The sequence below is a fragment of the Galeopterus variegatus genome, unplaced genomic scaffold (assembly GCF_000696425.1).
Source record: "Galeopterus variegatus unplaced genomic scaffold, G_variegatus-3.0.2 Scaffold14489, whole genome shotgun sequence".
NCBI classification, from domain to species: domain Eukaryota; kingdom Metazoa; phylum Chordata; class Mammalia; order Dermoptera; family Cynocephalidae; genus Galeopterus; species Galeopterus variegatus.
The window spans coordinates 15,273-29,328 of record NW_007740600.1 but is presented as its reverse complement, the minus strand read 5'-3'; the positions used below and the strand labels follow the sequence as shown (position 1 = coordinate 29,328).

At 49.6% G+C, this 14,056-nt stretch overlaps 1 protein-coding gene across 1 annotated transcript in view; it reads right to left on the bottom strand.

Annotated features, from left to right (window-relative positions):
- Nucleotides 1-111: 111 nt before the first annotated feature.
- The window catches only part of LOC103581978 (core histone macro-H2A.1), a gene marked incomplete at its 5' end in the record, with an annotated part of 28,679 nt that continues 14,734 nt past the window's right edge, over nucleotides 112-14,056 (bottom strand). Inside the window, 3 exons of the mRNA XM_008563672.1 lie at nucleotides 112-852; nucleotides 9,363-9,537; nucleotides 12,085-12,174. Coding sequence (XP_008561894.1) covers nucleotides 687-852; nucleotides 9,363-9,537; nucleotides 12,085-12,174 — 431 coding nt within the window. The remainder of the gene's footprint in view (nucleotides 853-9,362; nucleotides 9,538-12,084; nucleotides 12,175-14,056) is intronic.

Sequence of the window (14,056 nt, the reverse complement as noted above, 5' to 3'; positions counted from 1 at the left end):
GATGCATTGGCCACCATGGAGTCTCCTGGGGTAGGATACCCTGCCCCCCGCATCGTGTGACTAGAGAAGCTAACTTAGGACTCATGGGAACAATAACTTGCAACACGCCAGTCACAACTGTTTAACATTTTACTAAATCAATTCACACAAATTCCAAATTGCAAATATAATTAAGGACAACAGATTCTGTTCTGCTTTTTAAATCTTTCATTTTCAAATCCATCATTAAGACAAAAAGTAAACAAAAATTAGATCTGTTGCAAATTCATGATTTTTCTTCTGAGAATAAAAGAACATTAGAGTAAAAAGAACGCCACTGGGTGTACAATAAAGCACCACAACACACGGTTACAAATGGGGCTTCCTGGCTTCTGCAACATGTAAAAGACACTGTTCTCCCCATTGCTCTGCGTCAATTAGGACTTCATTAAAATAAAACTATAAAATCTCCTAGGTTACACTAAGTCAGACACGGTCTGGAACACAGTGCTTAACAACAGTAATGCCAACTATCAGTGCTAACGTAAAAACATTTTAGAAGGTCAAAAACAATTAAACTGGAAACCAAAACCTTATTTTCCCTAGATGAGCAAAATTGAAAATGAAAAGGTTCCCGCCTCCCAGTAGGAGTGAAAGGGTTTTTTCTTTCAAATTGGAGGCAGGGGCTGGTTCTGTAGTTCCTCAGCCTAGTTGGCGTCCAGCTTGGCCATTTCCTGCACATAGATGCCTATACTCTCACTGTCAAAAAGCACGAAGTACACTGTTTTGATTGAAGAGGACATTGTGGACACGAAGTAACTGGAGATGGCCTTCAGAATCAGCTGAGCTGCTGTCTGCTTTGGAAAACCATTCCTACAGGAGAGAACAAACGTGCTCAGCAACCAAGGTGGCCATGGGACCCGCCCTCCCCAGGGGTCACCACCCTCAGAGGCCCTCGAGGCTGGCTGCTGTAGCTCGCCCCATGTTGGGTCACAGTGTCCACTGAGCCCTCTGGCTGCTTGTACACAGGTGTGAGAAAACCCAGTGCTCACAAGACAAAGGACAACCGGGCAGAGAGCTGTGATCTGCAGGAGAGTATGCTCAGTGCCTTTGGAGAAGGCATCCAGCAAGCAGACAGGATAGTGTCTGGTGGTGTGTGTTAAAAGTCCCCCAAGCGCAGTGTGAGCTCCTACATTTCCTCTGCCCATCGTCCCTATGACTAGCATGGGGCTTGAGCCACAGCCCAGGCCCTCAATGCTCCCGGTGGGTGTCAGCCCCAGGGGATGACTGGAGGCTGGAGGTTCTCTGCGAAGGTGCTGACCTCATCCACTCACATAGAAGGGTCACACCCTTTGCACCAGCCTTTGGATTTCATGGGTGCAGGGGCTCCTAGCCAGGAATCCACCCCTACTACACACCAGCTTATACCACTCCAAAGGCCAGGGTGTCAGGGAGCTGTGGGTGCAGAGGAAGATCTCTGGGTCAAGTGGGCTCCTTAGCTCAGGGATATCATCCAAGTCTCCAAGCCAAATGTATCTGAATCCATGTTTCCATTTAAAAGTAAATGTCTGTGTCAACTTTTGAAGGCAGGTGCTCAGAACTTAAGCACCTGGAGTCAGGACTGGGAAGGCTGGCACTCATTGCTCTATACAGTGTTCCTGAGGCTGTTCCTGGTCAGCATGGTACATGCATAACCCAGGGGACCTGGGAGGGGAGTGGCAGGAACGCAGCAGCTTGCCTGGTCCACTGGAAATAACCAGGGTTTGGAACCAGTGGCCCTGGATTCGAATCCCTTAACTGATCCTAATCTTCAGTTAAGGACACTGAGGGTGAGAGTTTGGGGCCATTTTTCATGGGGATTTCTTTGTTCATTGGCAGATCTACAATCTGCCTGCTGAGCCTGTGGACATGTTGGCTTGCGAGGTGCTGGGCCAACCTGCCTATCTGTGCTGGTACTGTCCTTCAGGTGGGTATCTGCCACCAGGAGGAGAGGTTTTCAAACGTGTAAGGTGAGAATTTGTTACAACACACTAGTCTCACTCGCTCCGTGCCTGTGAGGTTTGAAGCACCTGGCTGGTCGCTTGCAGAGCCATGCACATCCCACTGCCCTCAGTGCTCAGCACATGCCACAGCCACAGGAGAAAACCCACTTGCTTTTGGTCAAACATGGCTTCACCCAGCTCAATGATAAAGAGCTTAGAACTTCTGGATGCTTCAGGAAAGGAGCTCATTCTTAGAGGACAAGGGGTGTCATCCCTGGGTATGTCCCCAGCCTGTGGGCTGGGCTTCCCTCACACACAGGTGCTCCTCCTCAGCCACACAGCGCCCCTATGGAGCTGCCAGTGCACACAGTGCCACTGCTATGGAGAACGGTTCAGCACTTCAGAGCCGCTCTGGCCAGGAGAGGGTCATCAGATGTGCATAGCCTCCCCGAGGAGACACTGGAGGCTCCCGACCAACAGATGAGCCATAATAGAGGGTGCGGGGCCAGTTAAGGAAGGGCTTTGCAGGGAGTGGGCAGGTCGTCCCCTGGCACCCAGGCCCACTTGCAAATCTGAAAGCTTGGCCTGGGAAGCAGATGTTCTGACCACATCTGGCACTGCTGCCTTGACTATTTTCACAGGAGTCAAGGAGCAGAGGATGGGTTATCCAGAGCAAGATCCATGTTGGGAATCACCTGAGGAGGTAGACTAGACCTTCCATTTTGGGGGGTGTCTTCCTAGCTGTGCAGCTGCTTCCAGCTGTGGCCTGCACTCAGGCCAAGGAACTCCAAGGGCTCCGAGTGGACAGAGGCCAGTCTGTGGACTTGACCTGGGTGAGCGGGACTGAGAGGAGCTGCTCTGTGAACGTGAAGCCTGGGACCATGCTCCGTCAGCTCCCTCCAGTGAGGGTGCCCTCCTACCTGTCCTGGCCTCACACCTGCACAGGTAAGCTGGGCTGAGGTGAGGGCCTGTGGAACTGCCTGGAATGGCAGTGTGTTGTGTGGCCTGGTACCCACAGCATGTTTCCTTTTGTGGCTGCCCAGCCCCACCTGAGCTGGACATAATGCCACCTGGTAGCTACCGCCCAGGCCACTGCATCACCAACACTTAGCTACATCTGGCCCAAGCTGGGTGAGATGTGGCATTAGGCAGGTACACACAGTGAGTGGCTCTGGCCCATGCCCTGCCAGCTGGAGCACCAAAAGTGTGCCCATCACTCCTGCCTATGCCCAGCACTTTCTGATATAGACCCCTCCCATGGCTTTCCATCCCTCTGCCTTGGACCCTTGAGAGTCTGTGTGACTTTCAGTGAGAGAATGTTCTTTCCTGTTCATATACATCAGTAGTTCTCAAACTTTAGCCTGCATCAGAATCATGGAGAGCTGGTCAAAATACAGATTGCAGGGTGCCGCCAGAGTTTCTGAGTTAGCAAGTCTGGGGCCACTCTTCGTGAACCTCTCTCTTTTATGTAGCCTGGAGTCTACAATCTGAGCTTTCAGGGTGGACCCAAAGGGTAAGGACATGCAAGTGGAGAAGAAAGGTAGGAGTGGAAGATTTTAGACCCACAGTGCCCGTGCCTGCGTACTCTCCTGTTAATAGAGAGCAGGCCGCTCTTCTGCCAGACGTGCCTGGCCTTGTCCTTCAAGGTTGCTGTTGGGTGAACGTGAGTCTGGGTTTTTCCAGGAAAACCTCTTATTGACACACCTACCCATCTGTCCGAAGAAGCCACAGCTTAAAGAAGAAATCCTGCCATCGGACTATGGCTGATCTGGAGCACGCGGGCTACCAGGAAGGAACAGCAAAGGTAATGGCTTTCCCAAACTGTTTCCTAGTTGCTGCAGTGAAGAATGTTTGTAACACAATGGACTGTGTGAATAGATGCTCTTGCAGGAGTGCATTACACACAGCCCCACACCTGTAAGACAGAGGCAGCTGTGGCACATGCAGTGGCCTGGGCAGGCCAGTCTCAGCTCTACCTCTGATGCAGGGTGGCCTGAGTGGTTAAGAGCTCAGGATTTCCTGGAACCACACAGGATTTGAGACCTAGCCCTCTCTCTGTGCCTTGTCTCCCCACCCTGTGCAATGGAGTTAGCAGAGTATTGGATGAGATCATGCACATTCAGCACCAGGGCATGGCACAGAGTCCTCAATCACGTGGGTGGTGTCCAAGGGCTCACACAGTGGAAAACTGCCTCCCCAACACTAGGCCCTGTGACAGATGTGCCTGGGTGACTGCTGTTGTCACTGCAGTTACACTGTGGTAAAAATGTTGGCCCCAGACTCCCAGAAAGCTGCTGTCCAACATGCACTAGCAAGTGGTGGCACGGCAGGGGCTCCAGAGGCTCCTGGTGCAGCTGACCGCCTCCAAGGGAGCTGCCTGCCTGCTGGCGTCGCACTTATCTTTGGCTTCCTGGGTGGCTAGGTTCCCTCGCTGGTTGCACAACCCTCTGAATGGCCATCCCTGCAAGGCCAAGGCTCCCCACTTTCCACCCTACTGCCACTGTGACAGTCACTCTGTCCTGAAGCTGCACTGTCTGCCTTTAGATGAGAGCAGATGCCACAGAGCAAGAGGGGTTAAGGGCTTCCACTCTATGGTCCCAGCTGCCTTTGGTTAGTTTCTGCGACTGGAAAGTAGGTACTTCAGGGGTATCCGTGATGATGACAGGTGGGAATAAGGATGCTGCTGCGGCCACCACTGGTCCCCACCCTCTGGAGCCCCCAACCTGTCCTGTGGGTGTGTTTACAGCATGTTCCTTAAGTTCCCCTCACTGGCAGGGCTGGGACCTTTTCTTGAGCAGACTAAAGAGACATCTGCATTTCTTCTGCAGTCTCTCCAGCTGTGTCTGGAACAGCTTTTCCCAAGGGTCCTAGTTTCCCTAGTTTAGGACAAGGGGACCTCAAGGGCCCTCTCAGTCCAGTGCCCTCCTGGGTTAGCCTGCTCAGTGACGCCGGGTATACACATTGGATGCTTGTCCCCCCGTCCCACCTGGAAATGCAGAGATTCTGGGTTCACAAGGGCTGCAACCCAGAAAAGGCTTGAGTTCCTCCAGTTCTGCAGATCCTCTCCAGTGTGGCGCCTCCCTAATTGCCCCTGCTCCTGGTGTACTGCCCTCTAGCAATGGGCCAGTCAGGCATGCAGGGAGCCCAGGATTAGAGCTGTGAGGAGCAGACCAATTAGGGACCCCAGAGAGTCACACGGGGAAAGGGTATATCCTGGGGATGGAGGGAGTCCAGGTAGATTTTCTGGAGGAGATGGGCTGGGAGCTCTCCCTTCACAGCTGGGTAGGAGTAGAGGTGGATTCCAGGTGGACTCTGGTTTTTTTCTTGCTGGGCCAGTCGCCAGTCTAATGACCCAAGTTGGCTTTGAGGTGACAGGTTAGGGCTGGATGTCTTGGAAGCTTGAGTGATGTGGGGAAAATGTCTGCCGACACTCTTCTGTTAGGATTAGTCCCCCTCCCCGTGCTGCTAGCTGCTTCTGGGCCCTTACCGTTCCTCCATGTTCTATCCAGCTTTTGAGTAGTTGCCTGACTGTTTGATGTTGCCCCAGTCAAAGGCTACTCAATCCATAGGGAAAGACCAAATCATCAGGACTCTGTGCTGAGAGGCACAGTGCTCAGGAGGGAGAAGACTCAGAAGGGAAGGTGACCCACTCTTGCCCCCCCAGCTTTGGCCTACAGCAGCCTGAAGTGCCTCTCATCTTCTTTTGCTCCAAGGCTCACATGCTGTGGGTTAATAAATAGTTCTCCCCAATTCAAAGGTCTTTGAGTTTGTTTCCATCCTTCTATTTTTCCTCTAAGGCCAATGGCTAGGGCACAGGGAGGCCGATGGCTGTGCCTGGGCAGGTTAGGGAATTCTAAGGTGGTGTTTCCAGGGTTCCCTGTAGAAATCAACACACACAGAGAGTGCACAAGCAAGGACATGCCCTCTGACAAGATGAGAAGAGGTGGGAGCAGAAACCTGTCTGACCAACGGAGACATGAGTTCCATATGCCTAATGTCATAAGCTCTGAAGGGCCTCCAATCAAATTCTGGCTCTGCCAAGTACAAGCTGTGTGACCTCAAGTAAGTGACTTAACCCCTCCAAACTTTGGCTTCTTTGCCTTTGAATGGAATTAATAACAATGCTCACCTCTGGGTTACTGTGAGATAATGCGGATAAAGGGTTTACCATAGGGTTGGGGCTCAAAAAACACCATAAATGGTAGATTGAAAAAAAAACCCCAAAAAATCAGTTTTCCTTTGAAGCTCATAAATCTAAGGAAAGTTTAATCAAAATCCCAAACTAGCTATTCTCAATGTACTGCCCCTCCAGAAAGGGGTCACCCCCTAATGTCAAACAGAGCCAAGGGAGTGGGAGTGTCCATAAATATTGTGACTGGAATGGCCAAGGACAGGATGTCCAGATGCCAGAGGTGGTTTCCCAAGGCCAGGTTACACTGCGGGCTGGAGGGAGCAAGTGGCCATATAGGTGGGCTGCGGTCATCCTCCCACATGCCCAAGATGCCAGGCCCCAGCTGAGGGAAAGTGATCCCACGCTCTTCACCAGCATGTCTGCACTGACACTGTTTTAATTCCAACATGACTTCTATGCTGGAGACACCGAATGTCACAAACAAGCTGTTTTATTTCCCCTCCTAAAACTCACTGTGATTTACTGGCCAGCTCTGGAGTAATCCCATGTTTTACTCATGAAAGAGAGGGCAGCTGTTTACATGGTGCTGTGGGGTGAGGTCTGCCTGGCAGATGTGGCCAGGTAGCAGTGCACATGTGCTGCCTTTGGCCATTCCACCTCTTAAAAGCTTTCAATTGATTATTTTTTAAAACTTTTCACTCCATGAAAAATGTAAATAAGTTTGTAATAACAGATGCTCTTTTATGGGAATTACTTTTATGCTTCAATTTAGAATTTTGCAATAGCCATATGAAAGGGCGTGAAATTATTACCTCCAATAAAGACTCCTATTGCCTCTCTCTTCGGAAGCACCTTTCATCAGAGTAGATCAAAGTGTACGAAGCACTAATTAACTGAGCCTCAGAACCATCTGTGAGGAAGGGCAGTCCCTAAAACCTTGCTTGCTGATAAAGCAGGCAAGGGACAGATAGGTTGATTCATTTACCAACAGTCACACAGCACAGTGCCAAAGAACAGACTTTTTATGGGAGATGGGAGAAGCATGAAGTATGGCTACTTGTTGACCACCTCATGAAGGATGCTCATCTTTGCCAGGTGCTCTTAGAACAAAATGAAAGGGCTTTTAGATACTCTATCTCTGTTAGCTTTTGCTTTCAACATGCATTTAAATGGTGTTGACTTTAAGAATGAAGATTCACATATGCTCTTGGCAAGAGAGACTAGAATGAAGAAGTAGTGACTGAAAATGTACAGGGCAATCCGAAACACCACATATGTCATCAGGAGTCTGGGTGCTTGTGGTCGTCCTGCCTTTGGCAATGACTTGAGCTCAGAGACTGTGGAGCTGGGTGTGCATGCGGTATGCACGAGGGTGTGGGCACCGGCATGTGCTTTCACTTGTTTTCTGATCAGCATCCCTTCTCCCCCAAACAAATACACACTGCAGGGATGTGGTACACACACTGCGGGGACCGGGAACGTGGTGGTTTTGCTGCTCCAGCTTCCTTTGGCCATTGGGCCTGAGAAGAGAGCCTCCTTGAACGGCTCAGAGGACTAAGGGACCTCACTCCAAGGAGCCTCTGGTCCAGGAGGCTCACAGCTCACAAAACCGAGAGGGATTGCTGGGGAAATGCTTGCTGTACCATTTTGCCCTTGCTGGAGGTAGGCCGTGATAGAGGCTCCAAAAGAGAAGGGGCAGGCATAACCAGAGATCTTTCCCCGTGCTCAGATCCTCTTGTAGGTCCTGCTAATCACAAGTGACCTCTTTGGCCACAGAGAGCCCTGGGGAATAGGCCTTCTGCTGGGTACACTGTCCGAGTGATGTGACAGGAAGCTCCTCCAGTGCTGGTTCTGTCACTGTCACTTGAGGCATGGGACCTCAGTGATGGTGGTGTTGGGGGAAACAGAATTATGAGGCCTGCCCAGGCTGAAAATAGTAAAATCCACTCTTCATCCTCCTCATGAGTTTGGAAGGAAGTGCTTTGAAAAAAGCAGCTTTCTATAAATAACAAGGTGTGGTTCTGTGGACTGTCGCTTGGGCCCAGGATGGCAGCGTAGCCTCTGGGGTCATGGGATGTATTGATGGGTAGAGACCCCAGAAGGCTCACAAACAGTGGTGGGAAGCTCCAGGAGCAGTGGCAGATACTTTGTCCAAACCAAGCCACATGCCACTATAGAACCCCAGATTGTGGGCCCAAGACTCTAACAGCTGCAGCCTCAAAAGTCCAGTTTCCCTTGGCTTCACTGCCCAACAAGATCCCGAGCCCTCCAGAGGCCTGAGCCTTAGACCCTCGGCAGGAAGGATACTGGTAATGTGATGGGTGATGGGTGCTGGGACTTTCTCAGAGGTGGTGCTGCCTGACAGGCCCATGTGTCTGCATCATGGCACAGGGGGATCATTACACGCATTTTCCAGAGTGGGGATTAATTTATGTGCCATCCTTCAGTTTGTCAGTGGCCAAGCCAGGACTCTACTCAGGGCCTGACCCTCAAGCCAGAGTGCAGTGCTGCTCTGATAGGCAGGCAGCTGACAGACTAATTGCTGGCACTGGGGGTGCACAATCAGAGACCTGCCTGCATCATCAGCTGTAGCGGACTACACTCCTCCAGTGGGGCCTCTGAGTTGTGCATCTGCCTCAGGGCAATCGTTCTGCTCCTGAAAGCCCTGGGGAGGCTACTCAGGGGATATTTCAGGGATGGGAGGTGGGGCAGGGCCCAGCCCTGTTTGTTATCACATAATTCTCCATTCAGTTCCCTCATGAGCAGGCCATCAGAATTACCCAGGGCAGCAATACAGTGAGACAGACTAGAGCAAGCAGGTTTCTCGAAGTGAAGGATGCTTGGGGGACGCAGAACTGGAACACAGCTGCAGGCTCACGCTGGGAAGGTCACTCTCTTAACTAAAACCCCTGCACTGGCACCTGCTTGTCCTCTCCACCCATCTAAGTCTCAGTGCCTGTCAAACCTCATTCACTGAGGCGCTGTCTCTGTGGTCCCAGTGCACACTGAGGTCCCCTTCTGTAATGACATTTGCTGTCACAATTGAAGCTTTATATTGTCCTTGGGCTCGTGTCTTTCTCTCTTCAATTGCCCCTCACCACTGTTTGACATTTGTGTTCTCCCCTCTTTCGTGCTCTGGTCTCCTTGACTAAGGCAAGTGATTGAAGGTGACCTCAGCAGCCTTGCACAGAGTGAGAGCACCAGACCCGGAGGCCATGTACACAGAGAAGTACACTCATGACTACCATGGTGACAAGCGTGTTCCTTACCTGCCGCTGCCAATGGATGGAAATGCAATGGATTTCAGCTTCTTATCATCAGCCAGGGCCAAGCAGTTTTTCACTGTCTTTTCCAGAAGTTCCTCACACTTGTCTGCACCCCAGACTGGGCTGTTACAGTGGATCACAAACTTGGCGGGCAGGCCATGGCCTGCACTGACAGCAGCTAGAAGGAACAAGACAGAAACAGTGCATATATTCCTGTGCAAAGTACCTGTCAGAAGGTGAAAACACAGACCCATTCTCCTACCAGTGTGTTTTCCTGTGCCCTCTGAGGGCCCTTGTCCGAGGAGGAACGCATCTGCCTGCCATGTAGTGATTCTAATGTAAGCAGGAGCTGGGAAATGCTTACCATTTAGTCTCCTCTCTCTGGGCAGCCAAGCCACAACCCACCCTTGGAAAGTTGCAATTAGGGTGCATCACCACCAGGAATTTTAGCCATGATTGCAATGAGCTCCCCCTCCAGGGTGCTCCTGGAAGGCAGAGCTGTGCCCATCTCACTTGATTGAATGTGTCTGAATGTTTACTGCCTTAAAATAATTGCCTTTTTGGGTCTCCAACCACCTCTCCTCATGTGAATTCATGTGCAGATAACTAGGACGTATCTCTTAATCTCCTAGGCCCAATTCAGGACAAGCCTACTAGGAAAGCAACCCCTTTAAATGAGTGGCTGAGCAACCTGGCCGCACCTCTGCTGAGGGCGGCCTCACTGTTTGACTGCCTGATCTGTTCACTGTGGCCGAATTAGAATGGATTTTTAGGATGGAACTAGTTTCTTTTCTTGGAAGAGGAGCTCTCTTCCAGCTACACATCTCCATAGGGGGACCACCTCTCCCTTGTCAGATCTAATGCATAGGCCTTGGGTCTACTACATAACAGGAAATATGACAAGTCCACCTGTCTCCCAGAGCATGTTCCAGATTCCCTGTCCATAGGATGCTCTGCAAAGGAGGTGGTTCTGGGGCCAACGGGCTTGGTGAGCACTGCATGTTGTATGTCTACAACACCACCGCTACAGCAGGACACCCAAACTCTTGTTTGGTTGGATGTTTCTGAAACCCATTTTTTGAGGAACACCTGTCAGCACCATCCAAGGAACATGGGTTGTTATGGTTGTGTCACTAGTCAATACTGGGGGAGGAGTGATTTGTGGGTAGCATCTCGTGGTGCAGGAGAAACAGCTCTGAACTAAGAGTATCGGGGTCTGAGTTTGAGTCTTGGCTTTGAGAACTCTGGTCTGAAGTGCTGGTGTATAGAACCGAGATGGGGGGTTTAATTCACTGGTTGGTCCACACAAAAAGTCACTGCTAAACTGTGAATGAAAAAAGACTGGAAAGAAACATATTAACAGTGATTATCTTTGAGCAGTGGAGCAGGGGCATGTTTTATTCTCTTTATACTTTTTAAAGTATATTAAAACATTTTCTAAAATAGCTCTTAAAATAAAGAACAAAATGTGTTATTAAATCAAGCAAAAAATGTCTTGTGCCATGCTAATCTAATGGGCTGGCATCCACTGTGGCTCAGGCTTCACCAGAAGTTTGGTGTGTAGCTGTACTGGGCCACCTCCCATCAGACTGCACACGTGTGAGGGTCTCATCCAGGCTTAAACTGGAACACTGAGGGAAGGGACCTGCGGGCTGGTGCAGACGGTGGCGGAAGCAAGGCCAGCAGCCCCCGCTTGGGTGGGAAAGGCTGTGTATGCTCTCCCTTGTACAATGTGGGACTGTGGTGGAACTGTCTGCAGGAACTTTATTATAATCAGTGCCTACATGGCATATCCTTTGCCAGTAGACCAGAGGTCAAAGGCACACATCAGCTGAGAGAATGCCATGCCCTATTCCTACTGGGCCCTGAGACTAGCCTGGGATGGGGGCCATGTGTAGTCACTGGGGAAAGAGGGGCAAAATCTGATGGGTTTGTGCAGATGTTACCTCATTATTATTGATGTTTACATTTAAGTTAAAATCTGTTTTAAAAACAGACAGAATTTGAAAGACAGAATGGGCATCAGGGACCACATAGTAAGAAGAGAAAACTGGAACACCAAGTGAGGAAGGGGGTGGCCTGTCCTCACACAGATGGTGGGGCCGGACCTTCCCTGCTGTACAGACTCTCAGACCCTCAGGAGGCCCTCTGCCCTGCCCTACTGACCACCTAAATTCCAAAATTCAGGCCTGCAGCTGTGAGTAAGAAGTGCCCTGTCTCCAGGTCTTAGCAATAATCCTCCCCACATCAGATGCCAGGTCGTTTTCTTCCTCCTTATACCAGGAAGGTGTAACTGGCAAATGAAAAATGTGTATTTGCATGCTTCACACTAAAAATACAGACAGCTGAATGAAGATTATTAGTTCGCTTCTCTTACCAGCAGTTTTGCAGATGGTTCACTATCACTATCTATAATTCTCATCGCCCGGTTTGCCAAACTCGGCTTCTGTAATTCCTCAAAATTTGTGGTCTAGATGCCAAACATATAGCAGCTATTGGAAGTAATAAAACAAAATTGCAAAGGTGGTTTTCAGTAGCTTTAACCCCCCGACAATGAGCAGGTGATAAAGTTCCAGGCTGTAAAGCTAACGGTTGTCCTCTGCCTCCCCTGCAGAGCCATGTCTGCACTGCCACACCCTTCTGGATTCTCAGCTCCTTCCTAAAAGGGTTCCTCTAACTCTGCATTTGCCACACCCAGGTGAGCACAGTGGCTTCCCCATCTCACCTCCAGCTACTTCCAAGGGCCCGTTCTTTTTCCGGAGTTCCAGAACAGCTTCCACAAACTCCTTGCCACCTTTCTTCTCCAGCGTGTTTCCTAGACAAGGGCAGGGTTTGGTCAGATGCCATCCTGTGTCTCTGGCACTCACAGACACTTAGCATGTCAGGTGATTACATACTTCAAATGATCTGACCAGCTAAATTTCCATAAGGCTGCAAAACAGAAACTAAGCCTTGGCTGAGTCAGTGAAGTGAAACGTAGGAGGGAGTTACCATCTGCCAGGTGCCTCTCTGGCCTTGTGGCTTCACCTTGCTGTCTTGGCTGCCCCTTATTTGGGTACAACCCAGGGTGACTGCTGGTGTGCCAGAGATGTGAAGGGACAGGAAGCGCCTGTCCTGTGTGCTTTTCACTGGCATGAGAAACCAGCTGGTGCTGCTTTCCAAGGCTAATGCCTGCCATGGGTTTCCTTTTCTGTCTCTGGAGAGAACCCCCAAATAAGGAGGTTTTAGAGGAAGCATATCATGCTCCCATCAAGCAGCTAGCTCTCCTCCTGGCAGCAGGCCCAGAAGATAGGGTTTATATCTAGCCACCTTTGGACCAGCATTATTACCATGCTTAGTTTCTATTTTGCAGCTTTGGTGTCATATGCGAATACAAAAAAAAAAAAAGGTCTCAGTATTTTCTTAATCACACTAATGATTCAGAATCATTTTATATAAAGGAGAGCAACATCAGAAGCAGAGCTTAAAGATTAACTTATATTCTATAAAAGCATGGAAAGAATGATGTTTAACTGTTCAGGACCAGATTTTTTTTTTTGATCCAGTGGAGGCTGGGACCACTATTTTTTCTTGAATTAGGGTACTTGCTGAGTAATCAATTTCTGCCATGAAGGCCAAGTTCCCATACACGATCACCAATATTTATAAGAACTTTGGGTTAAATACATCATGTGGGATAGCAAGCAACAACCATAGTTAGTGACCATATCATCCTTTAAAGTTTGGCCAGAATGAGGTCTGATTTCTTCCTTAAGCTCTGATTCCTCAGTTTTGCACATTTTAAAGTACTTTTCCTCACAAGAGGATAAAATACTCCCCTTAAGATTCACCATTTGTCTTAGAAAATTGAAGATTCACCTGGCACGATTATGGTAGGGGTCTTTCAAAGTGTATAGGAATGCACCAGCCCAAATTCTCTTTGGATTCACCCTGTAATGACTAGGACTAATTATCTTAGGAAAACCCACCTCATTCACGTGTTTGTTCAGCAGGGGTAAACTAACACCAGGAAGTGTCTGGAAGGAAAAGTGAACAGCCTGGGCATTCTCACAAATAAGACAGAATCACGGTAATGGCCGGGACTGGACCTGCAGGAAGTCTGTAGTGCATGAGTGAATGTGACCAGCAGCCCATCGCCCTCAAGGAGCACTCAGCTGTCTTAAGAGAAGGTTGAGCTTTTGGAGAGATAGAAACTTAGGATCCTTGAGGTGAGTTCCTGTGTCACTCCTCATTAATTCAGACTGCCCTTGTGTCAGAATGTTCCTTCCAGAGACTTTCACCTGCTGCTGCTGCTACTGCATGTTTCTGATAAAATTAAGCAGCAGATATGGCAGCTGAATGGGCTGTGTGCTTTGGGGAGGAGGCTCAGGGCCTGGAGGCCCAACTCCACCCACCAGGAAGTGGAGATTTTGAGAATACAACCCAGGTGAGTGAGAACCAATACAGGTTCACTTGAAATATCCATGCAGCCGAGAAAAAGGAATCTGGAGCCCAAATCAGCTGGATCCCATACGCCTCTGCTGTAGCTCCCCTGGTCTAGCCTTCCCTCCAGACCCATTCTCAAGCTTGAGGGAGGAAAACAAATATGCTATCGGCCAGACTATTTAAGGTTCTCATTCTCTATCATATCAACTCTGGTGAGAACTGGAAAATTTGGAAGGTAACATAAACTCAGTGCTGTATTAAGACTATCAACT